Genomic DNA, 25,179 nt, shown 5'->3' with positions numbered 1-25,179 from the left:
CCACTGATTAAAAAACTGCCACACAGATCAGGGTTGTGTCACCTTGCTTGTGTTGCTTACTAGATTAAAATATTATTGTATATAGACTAGAATATGTAGATGGAATTGAGGAAATGACTCCTGGCTCAGGTTTTATGTGCACTGAACCTTATTTATTTATAAATGTTAATGGTGACTTCTCTATGTTTATTGTATAGTTTGGTGTTCCTCAAGGCTCTACTCCAGACCAACCATTTTTATTCACTATATACCTTTTGGTAAACATTAAATATCTTAATAAAGCTGAGGAACGGGAAAGGCTGTGGAGTGATTATTGACTCCAGTCTCTCGTTTAAAGCTCATGTAGATAATACCACAAGGTCAGAAAGATAAGAAATATGATGTCATTACATGATGCAGAAACACTAGTTCATGACTTTATTGTAATGTTTTACTATCTGGATGTTCCAGTAGGAGCATAAACAAGCTCCAGTTAGTCCAGAACACACACAATCACTCTCACATGTTCACTCAGGTTTGCTGCCTGTGGAGTTGTGGGATGCTTTATGTCCCAGGAATATCTGTCAACTTCTGACTCCATTTAGTTATGATGTCATAGCTCGTCTTACCTGAGTCTCTGTCTGCACTCTGATGTAAGCTGTAGGTGGTGTTTAGGAAGTTGGGTGTGGGTTGTATGGTCTAGTGTGTAGTGTACAGGGTGTATTGTGTAGTGCACAGGGTCTAGTGTGTAGTGCACAGGGTCTAGTATTGAAATCAGGCTGTATAGTAGGTACTGACCCTCATCCATGCCATTGAGGATCTGGTTGAGTTCCTCCTCAGTGTGCTCACAGTGGTGTTCTCTCCAGCTCTCTCCTGTCTCACTGCGCAGAACCACAAGTTCTCGCTCAGAACCACGAAGAGCTGCAAAATGAGGGATCTCCACTATCACCGGTCTGTATGCACACACACACACACACAAATACACACACACAAATACACAAACACATACACAGACACTCAAACACACACACACACAAACAAACAAACACACACACAAACACACACATACATACATAGTGTGTTTGTGAGAAAAAGGTTAAATATATATCAAACACATGAAGCTACACATCAGCATGTCCTACCCAAGGAATTTGGTTCCCGGTGGGCCAAGCTGCAGGATTCTGCTCACCAAACTCTCTCCCTCATTTAGTGGAGGCGGAGCTGTAGGCAAGTGTAACTTCCTGTAAAACAGATGATAGCATGTGAGATCCAGTACTGAGCATATTTACAGGATGTCCAGTAAGAGTAGATTGAGTGCATAACTAATGCAGCATTTAGGCAGCTTTAGACACAAATAGACACAGAATCCTGGTGGGATTAAAAACAAGCAACACTGAGATATAGACAGGAACTATCTCTTACCCGAGGAACGGTGATACTGTAGGTCCCAGCTCTATGAGACGTCCTGTTATTCCATCTCCCTCCACCATGGGCATTGTAGCCACACGGTGTCTCTTCACCAGTCTGCAGGTCACACGTGTTGGAGCTGAACACTTCCTGGGTGGGACTATGATGCGCAGACCGTTGTGACGGCAACCACGCATGGCCCCGCCCCTTGCATCTACCATGAAACTGACCAGGAAGCTGATTGTTGGAAAGACAAAAGAAAAGCACAGCAGTTCATTATCAGTACATCATTACTTTGTGTGTGTGTGTGTGTGTGTGTGTGTGTGTGTGTGTGTGTGTGTTCACCCAGACTGCAGCAGTGTGTTCGTTAGTACTACATTGTCTAGGTGTTCTGCTCCCCAGCTCAGCCGATACGAGTCTTTATCATTCTCTCTGGACAGACTTGAAACCTGATAAACACAAACACACACAACATTCAGTTCTCTCTCTCTCTCTCTCTCTGTGTTTGTGTGTGTGTGTGTTTGTGTGTGTGTGTGTGTGTGTGTGTGTGTGTGTGTGTGTGTGTGTGTGTGTGTGTGTGTGTGTGTGTGTGTGTGAATGCACCTGGTGGCTGCTGATCATGTCCTCAATCAGAACTCCATTCCTCTGAAAGCCCATGAGAGGTGGAGTGTAATGTGCCCTTTATAACAATCAAAAACATTAACAGTAAAATTTAAAATACAGGAGAAACATCTCTGACTCCATATAAAAATATATATATATATATATTGTGTGGTATATAAATATATACCACACAATAGACATAGTCATATAGCTGTATTTGGAATGGAGATCAGATCTAACACAGTGTGTCTCTGAGTCAGCGTGTTTGTGTGTGTGTGTGTGTGTGTGTGTGTGTGTGTGTGTGTGTGTGTGTGTGTGTGTGTGTGTGCACCTGTCCAGGTTGTGGCTGAGATAGCTCATGCCATCCAGGTACTGTCCAGACAGAGAGTCATCTCCCAGCTCTCTCAGATCCTCCACCCTCAGATACTCACCTCCATCTCCTGTCATTGTGTCCTCACCTGCACACACCTCAATCAGCATATTCTGACCAACCAGCTAGCATAGTGTTAGTTCACAATAAATAGTGTGACACTCATAGACAAGCTAACATGTTAGAATACTATTAAGCATACACAATAGTATTACACTGAAAGATGAGCTAGCATGTGTTTCTCAATAATAACAAACACTACAAAGTTTCACTGAGCATAAATAACCATTTTGATTAGTTTTACAAATGAAAGTGTGAGAATGGACAGTGGAACTACTGCAGAACCTAAATGATACCTACAGAACCAGGGAAACCAACGCTTACCTTCCTCATCAGAAACATCCAGAACTTCAGTCATTGTCTCAGGAACATTCAGTTTGTGCTTCTCTGTCACCGTCTGCTGGACAGAGTTCATTCCACTATGATCACTAACAATTGCCAGTTTCAACATGTAGCTGTTCTTTAATTATACTTAAATTTATCAGATTCAGTTTTACCAGTTGAATTATGTAAGGCACTGCAAGCAAAACTAATCCAAACAACTGGCTGATAATTGTGATCGTGACCAATCGTGAATCATGGACGCTACAAGTTTTGGTGAAACTTTTTAAGAGTCATCTATTTCATGCTAGCGTGAATGTCAGGTAACACATCATGTGCGCACACACACACGAAACGTCGCAATACTTCGCACACATGGTTATAATGGTCTTTGGTGTTTCTCGAATAGATGAGGATGTCATCAATGTAAACCATGACGTACTTGTTGAGAATGTCTCGGAAGATAGAATGCATGAAATCCTGGAAGACGGCAGGTGCGTTAGCAAGGCCATACGGCAAATATTCGTAGTGTCCGGTAGGGGTCACGAAGGCAGTTTTCCATTCATCCCCTTGATGGATACGGATAAGGTTGTATGCACTACGAGGGTCAAGTTTAGAAAATATGGTTACGCCACGGAGTTTTTCTAAGGCTTTGGGCACTAGAGGAAGTGGATAACGGAACTTCTTGGATATGTTGTTGAGTCCCCTGTAATCAATACATGGGTGCAGGCCCCCATCCTTTTTGGAGACAAAGAAAAATGGAGATGCGACAGAAGAGGTGGAAGGCCGATTGTAGCCCTGAGCGAGAGCTTCCTGAATGTATTTTTCCATCGTCTCTTTTTCTGGGATAGTAAGCGAGTAGATCTTTCCCTTCGGCAGTGGTGCATCCGGGAGGAGTTCAATGGTGCAATCCCAGGGACGATGAGGTGGAAGCTTTGATGCTCTCTTTGGACAGAAAACGTCACAAAAGTGATCATAATCCTTCGGCACAGAAACGGAGATGTTATCTGTGGGGCTCTCAATGGAGGTGCTGAAGACAGGAAGACTTGACAACTCTGGTTTCGATTTGGGGATTCCTGAGAAACACTGTGGGAAACACCCATCGCCCCATCGTTTGATCTCACCATTTCCCCAGGAGAGTTCGGGACAGTGTTGTATTAGCCAGGGTCGACCCAGGATCACTTCTGCAGTAGAATGTTCTAGGATAAGGAACTTTATTCGTTCTTGATGAACAACGCCCACCGTTAGTGTCACCTCACTAGTACTCTGTGTCACTGGAGCTTGGTTAAGTGGTTTGCCGGTCACTGCATGTACCTGTAGTCTGCGCAGGAGACGCTCGCATGTCAGCTTCAGTTGGTTAGTGAGTGACGCTGATATGAAGTTTCCTGCCAAACCTGAGTCGATCATAGCGGTGACAGAAATGGAGACATGAGGAAGAGAAATCTGCACTGGGGTGGTGAGAGGTGAAGAAACTGAGGGTTTGGTCTGAACCGTACTCACCAGGGCTCGAGTTGGACGGACTGGGCATTTACAGATGAGATGATCTTTGCTCACACAGTAGAGGCATAATCCAGCATTGAGGCAACGCTGTCGCTCTGGAAACGAAATCCGTGATGAGCCCCGCTGCATTGGTTCGGGTCCGGGCTGAGGCGTTTCCGCCGACACTCCCGGAGGTGAAGACGAGATGGAGCATGAAGACATGCGTTGCTCGGTGCAGATGGCTCGCTGGATGAAGTTTTCGAGACCCATGGAGTCGTCGAATGCTGCGAGTTGTAAACGGAGATCTGGTTTCAAACCATTACGATATGTGGTGAGTAATGCCCTTTCATCCCAGCCACTAGCTGCCGCTAGAGTGCGGAAATGGAGAGAGTAGTCGGCCGCTGATGATTTTCCCTGCTGGATATGGTATAGTTTGTCGCAGATGGTGGTGTCACCCACCGGAATGCCAAAGACCTCTTGGAAGTACGCTGTGAACTCGGAGATCGAGTGCAGGAATGAGCCATTCTGGTGCCAGATGGATTCCGCCCAGCGGAGAGCTTTACCGGTGAGTAGTGAGATGATAAATGATACCTTGCTTCACTCGGTGGGGAAACGAGAGGGTTGCATCTCGAAGATTAGAGAACACTGTAGCAGGAACCCTTTGCAGTCTTCCGCGTTGCCGGAATAGGGCGCTGGATGGGCCATGGGAACTGTGACTACAGTGGTGTTGCTAGCCTGGTTGCTAGCTGGTAGCGCCGGTGGTGCCGGCGTTCTCTGCAGCTCTTGCCTGAGCACGTCAACTAATCCTTGGAGGACGTCCGTGAGTTGACATGATGTTTGGTTGGTCCAGTCTTCTGTAACGTACAGAAGACAACGAACGAACAGATGAAATCAAAACAAGTGTTTATTGATAGTTCAGGTCTGAGGTAAAGCTGCAAAGCTTGGAGACGTGGTGAAGGACGCTTCGCCCGTGCTCCGATAAACACACGCTTGAGAAGGAGTTGAATCTGGTAACGTGCAGAACAGGATCTGGAAACGCTACTGAGAAGAAGAATGAGAGAGTCGAGTTAGTAAGCATAGCATACGAGACTGGACGGTGAATGAAGTTGAGAGCGTGGCTTAAATAGTCTGTGAGCAATTAGTGTTGAGTGACGCCAGGTGATGATTATCATAACTCCGGTGATTGAGATCTGAAGGAAGTGTCATGAGAACCTGGCGTATCCGTGACACTTTGAAGTCTCATCGAATAAGTGGTAGTTTAAGTATTTCACAAATTCTTGGACCTGGACCTATAATTAAAACTGCACTTGAACCAATGACTGTATATACAAGTGGACCGCATGACAGTTTTTTGCCATTTTGTGTTCCACACAGTCATACAGTGTGTGAAAGAACCTGACACTCAGGTTCTAATGCATCTGTAAATATTGTGGAGGGGTTCCCAGGTGTTCCACCTCATTCCTGTCTACTGTCTCCTCACCATTTGAAATCAGTAAACCTATAGTAATTCCATCAGCAAAATTAATTCATCAATTTTGTTGAAGAGGTGAACAGGATGCAGTTCTATGTGAAAAGTGTGAATAACGTTGGCCTCAACATACAGTCCTGTGTTTCGGATAAGTGTGGAGGAGGTGTGCTTTGCAGTCCTGCATCAGCCACAGGTTGTTTGGTGCAATAGGCAAAATGGTGTTGGTCCAGATGTAGAGGGATGATGGATCCAGTGTTGGAGAGCACCATTGCAACGGGTGATAGTCAGTGAGGCACTTCAGTTATTTGTGCACTGGGTTGATGGTGACGAAATTAAAGCACCTCAGGTTACACCTCAATTCACTGTATTTGTGATTTGCATCCTTAAATACATTTCTTGTGGGTCCCTCAAACTGTCCTGCAGGCCTGGACATTATTAACTCTGACATTAAAGCCACATCTTGTTCCTTTGGCACTACCCTTATGATTAGCTTCTGATTGGGCAGGACATTTTATTGTCTTAAATGTGAGAACATTTCCAGTGCGCATGATTTTGTATCCCAGTTCTGATGAGGTATATTCCTCAGCTGGCCTTCAAATCAGTGTTTTGTACACTGGGATTCGTTTTAGGGAAACACACTCTGACAGTCCATGTTTACAGGTATTGTGTGTGACATGCCCCTGGGATTTTTGTGTAGACTTGCAGCATGTTATTTCTCTCATAAGTAATTACACATTTTTATGCCATTTAGGTATTACTGATTATCCTAAACAACTCCACAAGCCGATTCAGTCAGCAGTGAGTGTTTGTTTAAAACTAAGTGACTGGATTAACAAGCTACTGTGAGTGTTTGCTAAAGGTTATACATCCCATACATTGCTATGAAATATAGCTTTTGTTAGCAGCCTTTCTTTATGCCATAACCCTTTTGACTTACTGTATGTTGGTCTGTTAGTTATATTGTCAGTTTAGTGAGCTAGCTTAGATTACAGAAAAACTGTAAAATAGTACAGCAGCTTGCCAGTATAGGGCCTCAGTGTCCATCTGCTGTATAGTGTATTCTGTCACTGACCATGTAGAGTACCTGTACATGTACCTAAGCCAGAACCTGTAACGTAAAATTTTGTCATGTGATTAAACACAACACAATGTGACAAACAGAACTGTTGATCAGGTGCTGAAGTGGAGAGATGAGTTGAGATCAGCCCTGGCTCTGTGTGTCATGGTGCTTGTTTTATGTGGATTGTGATTTTTTTGTATTTGTGGGTATTGGGTGTGTTACTCACAGTCGTCATGGTAATCACCTCCTCAGTGACTACCTTCAGTGTGTCCACCACAGAGATGTAGCCTAGGCGCTTAGCAATGGAGAGAGCTGTGTTCCCGTTCTGAAATACAAACATATACAAACATACAGATTTTTCAGTCTGTGTGTGTGTCTGTTTGTGTTTGTTGATATGATGTGTTATATTATATACTGTATGACAGAAATCTAGCCACAGGGGTTGCAAAATCCAGAGATTTATGTGCTGGTCCCAAGCCCAGATAAATTGAGGGTTGTGTCAAGAAGGGCATCTGGTGTAAAAAGTGTCAGATTTAAACATTCGATTTGTCAGTGTGAATTCCACACCGGATCGGTCGAGGACCAGATTTACAACGACCAGAAATTGGGCCAGAATGTCTAGACCATTGACCAGAATGTCTACTGTTGGTGGAGGAAGGAGAAGAGGGAGAAGGGTTCATAGACAGAGAGTGAAGAGGAAAGGCAGGAGTACAGGTCTGAGTATAGGGACTATAAATGTTTTTACAATGACAGGGAAAGACAGAGAGCTGGCAGACATGATGGAGAGAAAGAAGGTAGATATACTGTGTGTGCAGGAGACCAGGTGGAAGGGGTGATGATGAATGTGTTCAGTGGTTATGATCCACAAGTAGGCTGTGAGTTAGAAGAGAAGGAGAGATTCTGGAATGAGGTAATGTGTGTGTGTGTGTGTGTGTGTGTGTGTGTGTGTGTGTGTGTGTGTGTGTGTGTGTGTGTGTGTGTGTGTGTGTTGATATGGTGTGTTGCATACAGTACTGTATGTCAGTATCTGTCCGCGTGTCTCACCATAGTAACAGCATTGGGCTTTGCACCGTGATGAAGCAGAACATTAATGATGTGCGTGTTTCCTTGTTGAGCTGCTTGGTGAAGTGGTGTGTAACCATTCTGCAGAAAACACACACACACATCAAAACTTACTTACCCCATAATATAAAGGAGTTCATAAAGTGATTGTGAACAGAAAGTATACATGTATACATAAAATGCGAGTAAAGAAGTGAATAGAAACAGGGACTTTGTGTAGAAAATATGAAAATAGTCATTTAGGTCTTACTCTAGTTTTGGTGTTTACATTTGCCCCATGCTGCAACAGGAAATTCACCATCTTCACGTTTCCATAGTGACAGGCAACAATAAGAGGCGTGTAGCCCAGCTGTGTGGGGAGGGGGTTAGACAAACTGTATTATTCATGCATAATATCAAGCAAAATAATTCAGTGTGTGTATGTGTGTGTGTGTGTGTTTTTGTGTGTGTGTTTTTTTGTGTGTGCATTTGTATATGTGTGTGTCCGTGTCTGTGTGTGTGCGCGTGTGTATATGTGAGTTTGTGTGTGAGTATATAGGTGTATGTGTATGTATTTGCGCGTGTGTGTAAGTATTCGCCCGTGTGTGTGTGTGTATGTATTCGCACGCGTGTGTGTGTTTGTATTTGTGTGTGTATGTATTCGTTTGTGTGAGTGTATGTATTCATGTGTGTGCGTGTATGTATTCGCACGCGTGTGTGTGCGTGTGTGTATGTATTCACGTGTATGTGTGTGTGTGTATGTATTCGTGTGTGTGTGTGTGTGTGTGTGTGTGTGTATTCACGTGTGAGTGTATATGTACTGTATTCGCACGTGTGTGTGTATGTATTCACGTGTGTGTGTGTGTATTCACGTGTGTGTATATGTACTGTATTCGCACGTGTGTGTGTGTGTGTGTGTGTGTGTGTATGTATTCGTGTGTGTGTGCGTGTGTGAGTGTACTGTATGTATTCACATGTGTGTATGTGTGTGTGTACGTATTTGCACACGTGTGTGTGTGTGTATGTATTCACATGTGTGTGTGTGTGTGTGTGTGTATCTGCTTCCTGCTTTGCTTTTTCACTTTTATCTTTTGATTTAACTACCAGCAGTTCAGCACAGCTCTAACTAAACAATTGGGCACTCACACTAAAACTACAAATTCCTGGAACTATATTGACATTTGGAATATTCAACAACTTGGGGAATTTGTCTTAGCGGTCTACCAGTCTGCTATTGCCGGCAGTTTACAATCCTAAATCAGGACAACACAGCTGCCCACACTCAAGCAGAAGAGAAAATGCCTTCTTTTGGATCTCAATCCACCTGCTGCTCAAACTGCCACAGACTTCTACAAAAGATTGCAGTTCTCGAAACAAAGTGGTGCTGCCGACCCTGCCAGAACATACAGCAGAGCTTCATCGTGGTCCCTCCCAACATAAATCTGGTGAGTCCTGTGAACCTAATGCTCCTAAACAGGTCATAGTGAGCTCAGAGAAACTTAAAGTAATTGAGGACACAAACCGATGGCATAAACAGGGTGCGAGACCCAAAGGTGCTGCATTAGCATCATCTACCTCAGATATGGGTCCAACTCAAGTAGCTAATATTGGTATTCCACCACCCCCTGTGCGGCTTGAAAATAGATATGAAGCACTAGTGAGTTTGGGCGAAGAATCCCCAAATGAAAATGGACACAGATCACATCAGCCAGTAGCTAACAGAGCTAACAGACGCTCAATATCATATAGGCAGCGGCGCTCCACTCAGACAGCAGCCGAGCCAAGCACGCTGATAGTGGGTGACTCTATTATCAGAAACATTGGAAGCAAGGCTACCTAGGTTTTCCTAGGGTAATGGTTTCTGATGTTAACAAGGAACTTTGCAACATTCTGATGAAACATAAGTCTCTCAGTCAGATTGTCATACATGTGGGAAAGAATGATATTTGGAAAGAGCAGTCTGAGCTCCTCAAGAGGGATTTCAATTAACTTTTTGAAACACTTGCAAGACTGAAAGTTCAATCATTCATTAGTGGACCTCTCCCAGCCAGAGGAGCAAATTTGTTTTCTCGGCTAAGTTTAAATTCTTGGCTGCAAAAAACCTGCACCATGAGAGGACTGAATTACATTGACAATTTTAATATCTTCTGGAGTCAAAGGCAACTTTTTAACAGAGATGGTATCCACCCAAACAAACTAGGTGCTAGGTTGCTTAAAGACAATATCTTTTTCTTCCTTCATCATTCATCAGCTGAGTGTGCCAGTCCACTCCTGAATGGCCTAAATGACCACAGGATTTCACACCAACACCTGGATGGACATTCAGTTGACAAGGATAAAACTCCGCAGCCACAACAACTACTGTTCACAGACACAGCTCAGGCTGAGCCCTGCCCACAGAACTCACTATAGCTGGATGGTGAATCAACACCCAAGGATGTTTCTGTGGATAACAACCAGGAAAAACAAGATAGCACTCCCGAGCCTCCAGGAACACCAGAATCACAGCTGATGTCGTCACACTCTCTCTCCCTCTCTTCAACATCACCACTTCTGTGCTTTTCAGAGAAAATGGAGAAACTGGTATCTGCTGGAACTAAGCTTTCCCACTCTATTGCTGCAAGTCCCAAATACCAACCAAGAAACGGCGGGCTCCACAACCACCAAATCCTCCGGGCCCAGCCTGCCCTCCCCCTCCATCTGAGAGGGCACTCCGACCTCTGCCTCAACGTCAGATATCACACCAGCCCTCATCTGCAAACAGCACTGGTAACTGATATGTGTTGGGTCCCCGCTATGACAGCAGTAACAATCAGAAATGTTTTCAGAACAAGCGGGAGCCCAATGTCCCTTTAGTTTTCCCTATCTCTGTCCTGATATATGATAGAATGACGAAGGCCCTCTCCAGCCGCACAACAACTCTATCTAATCTACTGCCTATTAGACATCATTCTGAGATGGATACAGGGCCAAAACCAGTTACTGTTAAATTAGCACTTCTGAACATCCGTTCATTAAAGAACAAATCATTTTTAGTTAATGATCTTATCAACCTGGACTTCATGTTTCTAAATAAAACCTGGTTAGATGACAGCTGCAGCTCTACAGTCCTCAAAGAATCAGCCCCACCCAACTTTACTTTTATAAGCGTCTGTAGAGCTGCTTTATTCAAAGATGCCTTTCAATGCAAGCAAGTGTTACTTGGTGATTACCAGTCTTTTGAATATTTGTGTATTGCTCTAAAAGGTACACCACGCATTCTGTTTACAATTATTTATAGGCCTCCCAAATACACCCCAACTTTTGTTGATGAATTCACAGAACTTTTATCAACAATCTCCTCTGAATTTGATTATTTTGTTATTGCTGGAGATTTCAACATTCATATAAATAATGCAGAAAACAATACTGCAATTGAACTGTTAAATGTTTTAAACACTTTTGATCTGACCCAGCACGTGCAAGGTCCTACACACAATAGGTGACACACTCGATCTGCTCATTATCAAGGGTCTAAATATTCCATCCACTGTTATCAAGGATGAAGCGCTATCTGACCATTTCTGTGTTTACTTTGATTAAATGATCTGTCCTGCCACTGATGCTAGATCTGTCTATGTCAAAAAAAGGTTCATAAATGAAGACACCAGTGAGGTATTTATGAATGCTATATCAATGTTGCCAAACATATCGGCAGACTCTTGATGTTCTCCTTGAAAATTTTAATAAAAAGTTGCTAAAGATGCTATTGATGGTATAGCTCCAGTAAAGGTCAGTATGATCACTGGCAGACGTAAAGCACCTTGGAGAAACACAACAGCGGTACAGAGCATGAAAAGAACATGCAGAAAAGCTAAACCTATGTGGCGGAAGACAAAACTTGAAGTACATTATAGCATCTATAAGGACAGTCTTCGTGCTTTCAATGTAGAACTATGCACAGCTAGACAGATCTTCCTCTCAAACATTATAAACAACAACATAAACAATACTCGCACTCTTTTTGCTACTGTAGAGACACTAACAAACCCCCCAAATCAAGTTCCTAGTGAAATGCTCTCTGACAACAAATGCAATGAGTTGCAACCTTTTTCTCTGAGAAAATCAATAATATCAGAATGGCAATCAATACGGCCTCATATTGTAATGTGGTCAGTCAGACCTCACTACAACAACCACAAAAATTTGTCATTTTCTCAGAATTTGACATAATTGATATAAAAACCCTGGAAGAAACAGTACAACATCTTAAAGCATCAACTTGCAGCCTTGACACCCTCCCCACATCCTTTCTCAAAAAGGTACTTAACTGCTTAGAAACTGACCTCTTAAAAATAGTAAATACCTCTGCTCACAGGCACTTTCCCAGAGTCCCTAAAAACGGCAGTTGTTAAGCCTCTCCTAAAAAAGAGTAACCTAGACAAAACCATACTTAGCAACTACAGACCAATCTCAAATCTTCCTTTTATAGGCAAGATCATTGAAAAGGTTGTTTTCAGTCAGCTGAACAAATTCTTAAACTCAAATGGCTATCTGGACAATTTTCAATCTGGTTTCCGCCAGCATCACAACACAGAGACAGTGTTCATAAAGATAATAATGATATTTGCTTAAACTCTGATTCAGGTAAAATATCAGTGCTGGTGCTACTAGATCTTAGTGCTGCCGTGACACGGTAGATCACACCATACACTTACATAGACTGGAAACACATAGGTAACACAACTGAACATAGGTAACCATAAATCTGAGTGGACATCCATGACATGTGGAGTCCCACAGGGCTGAATTCTTGCACCGCTTCTCTTTAATTTGTATATGCTACCAATTGGTCAAATAATGAAAAAGAACTTAGCCCTGTCCCCTAATGACTACAGCCCCATTGACTCTCTATGTAAGTGCATTGATGAAATTAATAGTTGGATGCTTCGAAACTTCCTCCAGTTAAACAAAGACAAAACCGAAGTCATTGTATTTGGAAATAAATATGAAACTCTCAAGGTTAACACACACCTTGACTCTAGGGGTCTAAAGACACAAAATAAAGTCAGAAATCTTGGTGTAATTTTAGAGTCTGACCTTAATTTCAGTAGTCATGTGAAAGCGATAAGCAAATCAGCTTACTACCATCTCAGAAATATAGCCAGAATTAGATGTTTTGTCTCAAGACAGGACTTAGAGAAACTTGTTCACGCTTTCATCAACAGCAGGGCGGATTATTGCAATGGACTCCTTACAGGGATCCCCAAAAAGACCATTAGACAGCTGCAGCTCATACAGAACGCTACTGCCAGAATTCTGACCAGAACCAAAAAATCTGAGCACATCACTCCAGTCCTCAGGTCCTTACACTGGCTTCCAGTTACATTTAGAATAGATTTTAAAGTATTGTTACTCATTTATAAAGCAATGAAGTGCTTTATAAATGACTGCACTTTTTATCCAAATCACTTTTACTCCTGTTTTATTCTTTTTAACACAATTTAAACTGTTTTTATTAAAATCACATCTATTTTCTTTAATTGTTCTTTGTTTTCCGTGTCCGGAGATTGGGTCGCCGAGGCTCCCGCCTTCGACTGCCACCCAATCCACATTGCACCAGCCCCTTACGGTTTCTCCTGCAGGTGGTGTCCCCACAGGAGATTGGCCCCACGTCACTCCTTCTGGCTGGGCCCGGCCGGGCCCCGTAGGGTAAGACCCGGCCACCAGGCGCTCGCATGCGAGCCCCAACCCCGGGCCTGGCTCCAGGGTGGGGCCCCGGTTGCGCCATACCGGTGACGTCACGGACCTTGACCTAGCTTTGATCCAGCTTTGGGTCATGACAAGATCCCGGATACAGGCGGCCGAAATGAGTTTCCTCCGCAGGGTGGCTGGGCGCACCTTTAGAGATATGGTGAGGAGCTCAGTCACTCGGGAGGAGCTCAGAGTAGAGCCGCTGCTCCTCCACATTGAGAGGGGTCAGCTGAGGTGGCTCGGGCATCTGTTTCGGATGCCTCCTGGACGCCTCCCTGGGGAGGTGTTCCGGGCATGTCCAACTGGGAGGAGGCCCCGGGGAAGACCTAGGACACGCTGGAGGGACTATGTCTCTCGGCTGGCCTGGGAACGCCTCGGTATTCCCCCGGAAGAGCTGGAGGAAGTGTCTGGGTGTCCCTGCTTAGACTGCTGCCCCCGCGACCCGGCCCCGGATAAGCGGTAGAAAATGGATGGATGGATTGATGGATGGATGGATGTTCTTTGTTTTTATTATGATTTTATGGTGTGTTTCATGTAAAGCACTTTGAATGACCTCTGTGTATGAAATGTGCTATACAAATAAGCTTGCCTTGCCTATGTACAGTATTCGCACACGTGTGTGTGTGTGTGTGTGTGTGTGTGTGTGTGTGTGTGTGTGTGTGTGTATGTGTGTGTATGTATTCATGTGTGTATGTATTCATGTGTGTGTTCTCACTTTTGTTTGGTGGTCTAAATTTGCACCATGTTTAACAAGAATTTCAGCCACATTCACTTTGTCCTCCTGAGCAGCCAGATGAAGAGGACTAAGGCCGTTCTGAAGGAGACAGACAAAAAAATAATTACAATAAAAAAAAAAATCTGTAGGTTTTATGACAGAAAATGCTACAGAAACATTTTCTAGTCTGTCGAGATGACTATTATGATGAATGTTATTAAATGCTGCAGAGGGAGAGCACTTTCATGATGAAAAGAGAACATTTCCATAAATCCAAAAAAGTAGCATAATCATCCCCAGGTCTTCTTCCTCTACTCACATAAACATTGGTAATGAGAAAGGCTAACACAAGCAAGCAGTTGGAATGTGTTTATGGTGTATGTGTGTATGTGTGGGTGGGTGGGTGGGGGGGGGGGGGGTATGTGTGTTGTACAGATGTAGTGATTGTCTCACTTTTGCATTAGCATTAACATTAGCTCCATGGTCTAGCAGCAGGTCTGCCATGTCATCATGTCCCTCTTGTGCAGTGAGGTGTAGTGGGGTCATGAACTGCCGTGTTGCAGCTCCAGGTTCTGCCCCCTTCTGCAATAGCTCCTTTGCCACCTGCAGCTCATTCCGCCTTGCTGCAATGTGGAGTGGGGTGTATCCGTTCTGCACACACACACACACACACACACACACACACACACACACACACACACACACACACACACACACACACACACACGCAAGTCAGTTTCAGTACAGGATTTTATTACAATCTGTGTTTAATTTTGAAACAAGTAGATATTTATTTTTGGTACTGTGGTTATGTGAGTACACCAAACACAGAGTATAGTGAGTATAGTGATTACAGTGAGTATAGTAGGGTGTGATGAAATCACTACACTATGGTATAGCACACTATACTGGACTATAGTACTACTACACTACATTATATGTTATCTAATTTTCTTCACTATTCTCTACTTTACTACACTATACTGTAGCACACTTCTATACCTCACTATAATTCACTTTACTATATTATACTAGTCTACACAAAGCAATACATTTCATTATCTATTCACTCTGAATGGCTGGGAAATATGGTGATAAATAAATACTACATACAGTCTTAGCATCATGATATACTTTTCTGAAAAATCATAGTTTTAAGTGTCAGAACTTCTATAAATATATATATATATAACTGTATAGTGAGCATAGTGAGTAGTGTATATAGTAGTACAACAGACTATCACCTTTGCTGTGCTGTGAGGAGATGCACCTTTATCCAGCAGCAGAAGTGCAACCTGCTGATTATTATAGTGAACTGCCACCTGCAGAGGAGTGAGTCCATCCTGATAGAGAGAGAGGGTGTGATCACCTCCATGACCTCATAGCAGCATAACACTGAACTGTAATTGAGTTCTGTCAGTAGCTGTATCTGTAGTTCTGTCTGTGTATGATCTGTAGCCCTAGTCCCTGTCTGATCTTCAGTCCGATCCTTGTCTGATCTCTACCTTTCCAGATTCATCAGGCAGGGCTCTGCGCTGCAGTAGGAGTTTGGCTACCTCCAGGCTTCCATACTTCGCTGCTACATGAAGAGGAGTAAACCCTTTCTGTAAGCATAACACCAACACACACACACACACACACACACACACACACACACACACACACACACACACACACACACACACACACACACACACACACACATCCAAGCACATCTCACACAGTTTATACATGAATATGCTTTTGTATTTCTGTGTATGTGTGTGTACCTTGGTGGTCAATGAGTGTGTGGCTCCAGCCTCCAGCAGTACAGAAATGATGTGTGTGTGACCTTCTCGGGCAGCGATGTGCAGAGGTGTGTATCCGTTAGAGGTGGCAGCATCAGGATCGGCCATGTGCTGCAGCAACAACTGCACCGTATCAGACTGACCCAACCTCGCTGAAATGTGAAGGGGGGTCTGACCCTCCTGCAGACAGACAAACATGGAGACAGTGAGACAGACAGGCAGATAAATGGAAAAAGGGAGACAGGGGAAATATACAGGTGTGTATGAAGGAGAGACAGAGACACGGTATGTGTTTGTGTGTGTGTGTGTCTGTGTTTTGTGTGTGTTTGTTACTCTGGCTGTTGCATCCACACGAGCTCCGTTTCTCAGTAAACAGCGTACCACCTCCATCTGCCCCGCCCTCGCTGACATGTGCAGGGCTGTCTCTCCCCGCTACACACACACAAAACATACATGAGAACAACACACCCACAGGACAGTATGATATGGCAGTATAACTAATAATAACAATGAGGTGTAACTCACAACGTTGCAGACATCCGGTGAAGCTCCATTCTGTAGCAGCAACAGCACTATGTTCAGGTGACCCATAAAGGCTGCTACATGGATTGGAGTTAGACCCGACTAGGGATGGGGTGTGGGTGGGGGGTGGGGACACAGAGAGAGAGAGAGAGAGAGAGAGAGAGAGAGAGAGAGAGAGAGAGAGAGAGAGAGAGAGAGAGAAAGTATGATCAGTGCATCACTTTCAAGCGAACTTAGTTACTTTCTATTTGAGTCACACCTACACCTGACCATATGATGTCACTAAACACACCTGCCATGTTTTCTAATTAAACTGACTGAAGCTCAACTGAGAGAACTCACTCCTTTTCCTTATCTTCTTATCTCTCCTCTCTGATCTGGACATGAGTTACCTTGAGCTGATCTCGTAATGTTAAGCAGAATTAATCCTTCTGCATAGCACAAGCTTCAGTTTAATTTCTTCACAGGAGTATGGCTAGGGTTCCAATCCACACTTACTACACTACACCCTCATGGATTCTTCTTACACCACTGCACTGATGAGCCAAAACTTCTCCTTCCTCCCATTCACCTTCCACATCTCACCGAAAATATCACACTGCTTTTCTTGATTCCCTTCCTGGTTAAAAGTGAAGGTATCCTGATGATGTGACAGAGGGTAAAGGTGAAGGGTATCTTGGTGAGGGGATAGGATTTAAAGGTGAAAGGTCATTACTTCGGTGATGGCCTGAATGGAGGCTCCATATTTCACTAGCAGCTCCATCACTTTTACTCTGTTCTTCTTACAGGCAATGTGCAGTGGAGTGAAGCCATTCTGTAACACACACACACACACACACACACACACACACACACACACACACACACACACACACACACACACACACACACACACACACAAATAAAGTTAAAAACACACCCTAGAAACATTAAAACCAACATTTTTGTGTGTGTGTGTGTGTGTGTGTGTGTGTGTGTGTGTGTGTGTGTGTGTGTGTGTGTGTGTGCGTGTGTGTGTGTTTGTGTGTGTGAGAGTGTGTGTGCATGCGTGTGTGTGTGTGCGTGTGTGTGTTACCAGAGCTCGAGCATTGGGAGTGGCTCTCTTATCCAGTAATAACTTAGTGACTCTGTAGTGGCCACAGTGGGCAGAGACATGCAGAGCAGTGAGATAATCCAGAGTGACATCATCAACAGGAGCCTTGTATTGCAGCAGGTGTTTTACACACTCAACATGATCGCCCTGTGCAGACATGTGAAGTGGAGACAGCCCATTCTGCAAGTGTGTGTAGGAAAGAGACACATTTTAAATGAAACAATCACTGTTTCATCTGTGTGTGTGTGTGTGTGTGTGTGTGTGTGTGTGTGTGTGTGTGTGTGTGTGTGTGTGTGTGTGTGCATTGTGGGTGAGGTTATACCTTGGTTCGTGCGAGTATTGGAGCTCCTTTCTCTAAAAGCAGCTCCACTGTTGCATCATGACCACTTCTGGCAGCACAGTGTAGTGGAGTCAGTCCATCCTGTCCAACATATGCACACATACAGGTATTAGTAAATATTTTGACAGGTTATTGCTAAAAGTCGGACAGTGGACAGTAGACTCACCCTGGTCTTAGCATCGATCTGCGCCCCTCTATCAAGTAGTAAGTTCACCATGTTGGTGTTTCCCCGTTTAGAGGCTACATGTAGAGGAGTGATACCGTTCTGTAGAAGATCACAACATTCACGTCACTCCTACTGAGAAACATGAAGTTCTGGCTTATACTGGAACAATTTTCTATGAGATTGCCTATGATCTGATGTGTAAGACAGTGCTCTATGATTGGCTGAGAGTGTAAGTGTAACAGCATGTCCTGCCCAACCTATCACTGGAATACTGAGGGCTTAGGTTCAGTTCCGTGTTCCACTGTATATAAACCATTTTTTGGATTACCGCTGTTTTTGGATTTGTGTTTATCGGACTTGTTTGCCACTGCCTGCTGACAGCCTGTACTGGTTTTTGAATTATTATGCTTGTGTACCCCATTTCTGATATCTGCTTTGGACTGTTTGCTCTGCCTGTCTATAGTAAACTGCATATGAATCCTACATCACCTGTGCCTATTACTTCCTTATAGGATAATTCGCCAGCTATGGATCCAGCGGATACTCCAGGTGGTAGCCCACCAGTGAGAGGACTGGGCCTCTATGACCTGGGACATGGACCAGCAGGTTCGCACTTCCGCACTTCAATCAGGGAACCCTGTGCTCCAAGCAAAGCTGGCCGGTAAATATGAAAATAGAGAGCCCAATACCCAAGCGGCCTGCCACAAGCATTTCTGACCGGTGAAGGAGAATCCAACTCGTCCAACACCCTTGGACCCATGCAACTTGGACATACTAGGTATCAGCAGAGAAATGGCAACTTTGTCTGTGCCGCTGTCTCTGCTTTTACTGCGCTCAGAGCAGACACTGCCTGGAAAAACCACCCGGGGCACTGAAAGTGAGCTCTTCCACCTGTTCTCATAACCTACATATAATGGCACAAATTAGTTATGCTCACAAATTGCATTTTGTTTCAGCCCTGATAAACTCCTTTACTGTTGGAGAAGTGGCACCTATCCATCAGGCCATGTTGCGTCCCCATCAGGATAAAGGAGGTGAACAACCTACCCATCAGGGACAGCTACATTACCCATCAGACCATAACTATAAACTTCAAATCAGACTACTTCTTGTAGAGGAGCTATTACTGTTCGTAATAGAGACCTACGCTATGTAGGACTATATTGACAAAGCACTAACTTTCCTTACTGTCCAATACCTCATCCTATACCCCTGGTCCCCCCAGCCCTAGAATAGCTAAGTGAGGCCAAAATGTTCACAAGGTTGAACCACAGGAGCATGTATAACTTAATATAGATAAGAAAGAGGGGTGAGTGGAAGATGGCGTTTATGCCTGCTTGGGTCAACGACTTTCACATGGAACTCCCAGACCACCCTTCACCCAGACCCAGAGAACACCAGAGGATAGAACACCAGGAGGTATTTTGCTTGCTCGTGTATGACCAGCTTTTGTCTTTTGGATTACTGTCGATTATGGATTTGTGCTTATCAGGCTAATTTGCCCCACAGACTGCCTATCCTGGTTTTTGGATTATTTTGCATGTGTAGCCCATTTCTGATTTCTGTTTTGGACTTTATGACCTGCCTGTATCTAATAAACCACAGATGGATCTGAAATCTTCCATTCCTGGAAGTCAGTGCTCTGTGATTGGCTGAGAGTGTAAGAAAGTGCTCTGTGATTGGCTGAGAGCATTACCCTGGCGGTGAAATCCACAGCAGCACCACGGTTCAGTAGCAGTGTAGAAACATTAACATTTCCATAATGAGCAGCGATGTGGAGTGGAGTAAAGCCACTCTGCACAAAGAAGTTTGGAAGAAGAGAAAAAGTAATAAAAAGAATAAATGGAGCAAAAGAGAATGAATACTATTTATTTAATGCACATTCTCAGTAAGTCAGAAATAGCTTGGTCTGAACAGGCAGCATGCTAATGGAGCATCAGAGAGAGCAGGAAATAAAAACAGAATGAGCTTTAACACAAAGAGTGAGAAAGAAAATCATAAACATAATAATAAAAAAAGAAAATATGAAACCTGTCATTCAACCATATCAGTAAAATAAAAAAGATACTGCATAAAAAACAAAACTATCAGCTAATCAGCTAAGCGAGCTAAAAGCTAACGAGTTCTGTTTAGATGAATGTTGAAAAATTAATGTAAAAGTGCAGATCTTATGACTGTTTGCTACTTACCTTTCCACTCTGACAGACATGGTGCAATTTGAGAAACAAAATTAACATGTATCTATTAAAACATGACTAAGTAATTTAAATAAACTCTAAAGTTAGATTTTCAAAATGATAACCTTATACAGCGAGACCAAGCGAGCACAAAAAAAAGTATTTTTTATGAAAACACAGACACTAAACAGAGTGGCCAGTTTATTAGGTATACCTCACTAATCTCTGATCATGACTTGTCTACAGAATGGAACTCTACACATAGCATAATAATAATAATAATAATAATAATAATAATAATAATAATAATAATAATACTTATTATTATTATTATTATTATTATTATTATTATTATTATTATTATTATTATTATTATTGTCTCATCCCAAATGTGCAAAAAACAAGAATAATGTTTATGGAGCCATTTATCAGTCCCATCAGCATGTTCCATCATCATACTGGATGTGTTCCTTCAGACCTAAATGAACAAATGTTAGACACTGCATGTGGTTCTGATGTTCTTCAGTGAGTATCAGGAGAATGTTAAGAGAACATGGCCAGCTTACACTGTTCAACCTGCATTCATTCATGTCATTCTATCAGCAGGATCCTGGAACTGGAAACAGTTCTCCACTCCTTTGTTCTTCTGTTCTTACTGGAGTTCATGTTCTTCACTGGTGACATTAAGTGGAATGTTCTGAGACAAACCCAGCATTGAATATGTAGTATTGAGGATGTAGTATTACTAAATTAAACAAGTTTGAGAACATAAACACTTTGTTGTGTTTGTATGTTGGCATGTTTAGCTAACTTGTTCACTTAATCTGACTAGCAGGCTACATTGCTAGCATAAGAAAATGAGCATTAAATAATTTGTGTTCTTGTAATAATTGGTTATTACGTCAAATAATATTCTAAATAATAGCCACTCTCTCTCTCAGTATATTGTGTTATTGGCTATTGAAATGCAGAGAACAAAAAAATATACAAAAATATTTATTTATATAAATATAAAACTATTACTGCAGCTGAAATCCTGTCACTATGTAACAAAAAAGAGAGAAATGTGTAAGCAAAATGCGTTTAACCATTCACACAAACACACACACAAACACACACACACAAACGCACACACACACAAACGCACACACAAACACACACAAACACACACACAAACATACACACACAAACACACTCACACAAACACACTCACACAAACACATACACAAACAAACACACACAGACACACACACACATACACACACACAAACACACACATACACACACAAACACACACAAACACATACACACACATACACACACACAAATACACACTGTGGAGGAGATTCAGTACCTCAGTTGTCCTGTTGACCATCATCTGCAGCAGCAGCAAGAAGAAAAATATGTCAATCAGCTTAGGCTTTTATTAGCATTCTATGTACACAATAAATAAATACTACATACAAGCAAATACACTCTACATAAACACTACATACAAACTAAACACAGCCTGAAATTTCACTTCATACTAAGGTCACCCTGAAGCTTGTGTATGACCTTGGCCTGGACATCAGCATTGTGGTCATTCTGGAGCAGTAGTGCAGCAGTGTGTGTGTGTGTGTGTGTGTGTGTGTGTGTGTGTATGTGTTTGTGTGTGTGTGTGTGTGTGTGTGTGTGTGTGTGAGTGTGTGTGTCTGTGTATGACCTTGGCCTGGACATCAGCATTGTGGTCGTTCTGGAGCAGTAGTGCAGCAGACTTGGTGTCATCTTTGCGTGCAGCTATGTGCAGTGCAGGTAAACGCACTTTCCCTTTAGTGTCTTTCTCCAGTAATAGAGACACAACCTGGTTATGACCCTGCTGCAGAGCAATCGCTAACGGGGTGAAGCCATCCTGTACGACACAGACATATACACCCCATCACAAACCCCATCACAAACACAATCACACACAATCTCACAAACCTCGGTGGCTGTACTCTGGTTGCCTCCATTCTCCAGCAGGTAGCGAACCACATCCAGATGATTCTCCTGAGCAGCCATGTACAGTGGAGTAAAGCCATTCTGTGTAAACCCAACACACCCCACACGCACACATATTGAATCACCTGTGTAAGTGACTCAGTCACCACTCTAACACCACTCATATAAAATATACACAAAGATTCTTTTTTCATTCTTTTTTCTTTTTTCACAAAGATTCTTGCTTCATATATGGTCTGCTTTAATTAGTGTGGACTACAGAAGAGGTCATGTGACTGCTGTTCAATGCTTGTTACGATATAGTATCTATTTTCCTTTACAGTAAGTGATAAGAAGTATGATAGTGAGTAGTGATGGCAGTTCTTACCTGTGATTGTGAGTTCACATCTGCTCCCCTTTTAACCAGTAGCTTAGCTACTTCCTTCTGCCCTGCCAACGAGGCAATGTGGAGCGCAGTGTTTCCTTTCTGCACAGCCAATCAAAGTGAAAGACATTGATTTAAAAATTTTAACTGCCACTTTGTGTGTGGCGTATGTGTGTCTGTGTGTGCACTTCCATGTGTGTGTTTGTGTGTGCACATCCGTATGTGTGTGTGTGTGTGTGCATGTGTGCGTGTGTGTGTGCACATGCATGTGTGTGTGTCTGTCACACCTTAGTAGCTGAGTTTACAGCTGCTCCTCTCTCCAGAAGCTCCTCCACCAGCTCCACATGGCCTTCTTTAGCAGCAAGGTGAACAGCATTTAACCCATTCTAAACACACACACAAAGTCACACAACTCATATATTCACTACATTACATCACTGTTGTATCAGCTCCAATTGTCTTCTGTGTCATTAAGATTTTGGTCCTCCACTGAGATGAGGGCAACTCTGTGAGGATCCTGAGACAGATCTTCTACAGATCTACCAGCTCCAGTTGGACTCTGTGATACTAAAGAGGAGATGTGAACTCCATATGATCTTTTACATCAGTACAACATTTATCAGACTGTATATTTATAATCACACCCCCCAGTGTCACCCATATGAGGATGAGGTTCCCCTTTGAGTCTGGTTCCTCTCAAGGTTTCTTCCTTTACCATCTAAGGGAGTTTTTCCTCCCAACCTGAGTCACCTCAGACTTGCTCATTATGGATAAATACAAACACAATTAAATATATCTAATATTAATCTTGAATTTTGTATTATATTAATCTTTATATTAATCTTTATATTAACCTTTTGTTCTATGTTTATGTTCTGTAAAGCTGCTTTGAGACAATGTCAATTGTAAAAAGTGTTATACAAATAAACTTTAATTTAATTGAATCACCAGTATCAACATATGGGGTGTGTGAAAGAAATTACCTGGTTACAGGTACTGATGTCTTGTCCACCCTTCAGTAGCTCCAGAACTTTCTCAATATTTCCAGCTCTTGCTGCTCTCAAAAAACTGGTGTTACTGTCCGACTACACACACACACACACACACACACACACACACACACACACACACACACACACACACACACACACACACACACACATTAAAATGCAAACAATTTTACACTGATTATTTTGCTTGCTTTTTGAAAATATAGTGTAATTGTATAGTGTAAATCTTCTTACTTAGAAAAAAATGACCAATTCTGAGAATTTCTTTAAATCATTTAAGTAACTTTGAAAGTGAACTGCATATTATTAATAAAGTTAAGCCTGAAACAAACATATTCCCTTATTTTAAGAACACAATATTTCTTATTTTAAGACTTTAAATACTTTAACAAAAACTTTTCCCTCAGAATAAGACCCGGGCAGCGGCGGATCAAGGTTCTGGGTTGTTGTGTGGAAGTTTGGAGTTTGATCCCCAGCCATGCGAAGCCATGTCAATGTTGGGCCCCTGAGCATGGCCCATAACTCTCACCACCCCAGGGGTGCTTCTTCTAATATTTTTCTTTTTAAGCCACAAGTTTTTAATTCTTATTTAAGATGTGTTATAAAGTAGAGTTTTCTGTCTGATTTTAGATTTTTTTTTTTTAGAGATAAAAGAGACAGGCAGGCAGACAAGCAGACAGACAGACAGATATAACATGGCCTGATGGACAGGGTCTCTTTCAGGATGACCCCAAGCTCTCCTGATCAAACCCTTTCAGAACGTGAGATAATATGCATTCTTTATATGCTGTTTATGGATCATGACTTCAGCAGTCAGATGAAACCAAGAAGATGTGAAGAAAATCTTATGTAACCTGGTTATTGTTCATATATTGCACCACAAATGCCTGTCATCTTTACAAGGGTGTATAGACTTTTTTTTAGCCGTTCACACACACAGCACGGACCACACCTAAACTCCAACAGACAGATCAATAATGATAAAAGCATACAGCCTCCGGATGATAAGCACCACACACACAAACAGACACACACACACTACCCCATTAGCAGTGCAGAATGATGTGCTGTATTTTTGTTTAGCCACAATAACAAACTCTTCAATTTGTGTGTTATTGATTAGCACTGCTCCTCTGAGTGTTACTGGAAGCCCTGTTTGGATGGTCATAATTTATTCAGAAGGTAAGCAAACCTGCTTTATAACCTGCCCTACAGCACACACTATCACTTGCTCTATAACCTGCCCCACAACTACACCTTACACCTCGGCCTATAATGTAAGGTAAACCCCTCTCTTCCCTCTGTAGCTATGAATCGAAAAAGTTCATGCTAGTTGCAAACATTGTGAAGGGACAGGGCATCCTAAGTTGGTACAACAAAGTGGTTAAGACCTTTGTCTACTGATTAGAAGGTCATGAGTTCAAATGCCAGCACCACCAAGCTAGAAAAACTAGTTCGTGCTTTTGTGATCTCTAGGTTGGATTATACAGTTTCCAGCAGGGGG

The 25,179-nt window shown here is 42.7% G+C and overlaps 1 protein-coding gene across 1 annotated transcript in view; it reads right to left on the bottom strand.

Annotated features, from left to right (window-relative positions):
• ank2a (ankyrin 2a, neuronal) overlaps positions 1 to 25,179 on the bottom strand; it is a 50,272-nt gene that overhangs the window by 21,803 nt on the left and 3,290 nt on the right. Inside the window, exons 2-30 of the mRNA XM_047816005.1 lie at positions 23,649 to 23,750; positions 22,953 to 23,051; positions 22,669 to 22,767; positions 22,284 to 22,382; positions 22,027 to 22,212; positions 21,676 to 21,699; positions 20,334 to 20,342; positions 19,841 to 19,939; positions 18,145 to 18,243; positions 17,961 to 18,059; positions 17,621 to 17,818; positions 17,261 to 17,359; positions 16,549 to 16,647; positions 16,357 to 16,455; positions 16,006 to 16,203; positions 15,742 to 15,840; positions 15,481 to 15,579; positions 14,690 to 14,887; positions 14,237 to 14,335; positions 8,060 to 8,158; positions 7,792 to 7,890; positions 6,974 to 7,072; positions 2,744 to 2,819; positions 2,321 to 2,447; positions 1,990 to 2,065; positions 1,732 to 1,835; positions 1,402 to 1,623; positions 1,122 to 1,220; positions 778 to 932 (exon numbers count right to left, since the gene is read on the bottom strand). Of these exons, the coding sequence (XP_047671961.1) occupies positions 778 to 932; positions 1,122 to 1,220; positions 1,402 to 1,623; positions 1,732 to 1,835; positions 1,990 to 2,065; positions 2,321 to 2,447; positions 2,744 to 2,819; positions 6,974 to 7,072; positions 7,792 to 7,890; positions 8,060 to 8,158; positions 14,237 to 14,335; positions 14,690 to 14,887; positions 15,481 to 15,579; positions 15,742 to 15,840; positions 16,006 to 16,203; positions 16,357 to 16,455; positions 16,549 to 16,647; positions 17,261 to 17,359; positions 17,621 to 17,818; positions 17,961 to 18,059; positions 18,145 to 18,243; positions 19,841 to 19,939; positions 20,334 to 20,342; positions 21,676 to 21,699; positions 22,027 to 22,212; positions 22,284 to 22,382; positions 22,669 to 22,767; positions 22,953 to 23,051; positions 23,649 to 23,750 (3,259 nt within the window). The remainder of the gene's footprint in view (positions 1 to 777; positions 933 to 1,121; positions 1,221 to 1,401; positions 1,624 to 1,731; positions 1,836 to 1,989; positions 2,066 to 2,320; positions 2,448 to 2,743; positions 2,820 to 6,973; positions 7,073 to 7,791; positions 7,891 to 8,059; positions 8,159 to 14,236; positions 14,336 to 14,689; positions 14,888 to 15,480; positions 15,580 to 15,741; positions 15,841 to 16,005; positions 16,204 to 16,356; positions 16,456 to 16,548; positions 16,648 to 17,260; positions 17,360 to 17,620; positions 17,819 to 17,960; positions 18,060 to 18,144; positions 18,244 to 19,840; positions 19,940 to 20,333; positions 20,343 to 21,675; positions 21,700 to 22,026; positions 22,213 to 22,283; positions 22,383 to 22,668; positions 22,768 to 22,952; positions 23,052 to 23,648; positions 23,751 to 25,179) is intronic.

The sequence above is a fragment of the Tachysurus fulvidraco genome, chromosome 7, assembly GCF_022655615.1.
Source record: "Tachysurus fulvidraco isolate hzauxx_2018 chromosome 7, HZAU_PFXX_2.0, whole genome shotgun sequence".
Classification (NCBI taxonomy): domain Eukaryota; kingdom Metazoa; phylum Chordata; class Actinopteri; order Siluriformes; family Bagridae; genus Tachysurus; species Tachysurus fulvidraco.
This window is presented reverse-complemented; position numbering and strand designations above follow the sequence as displayed.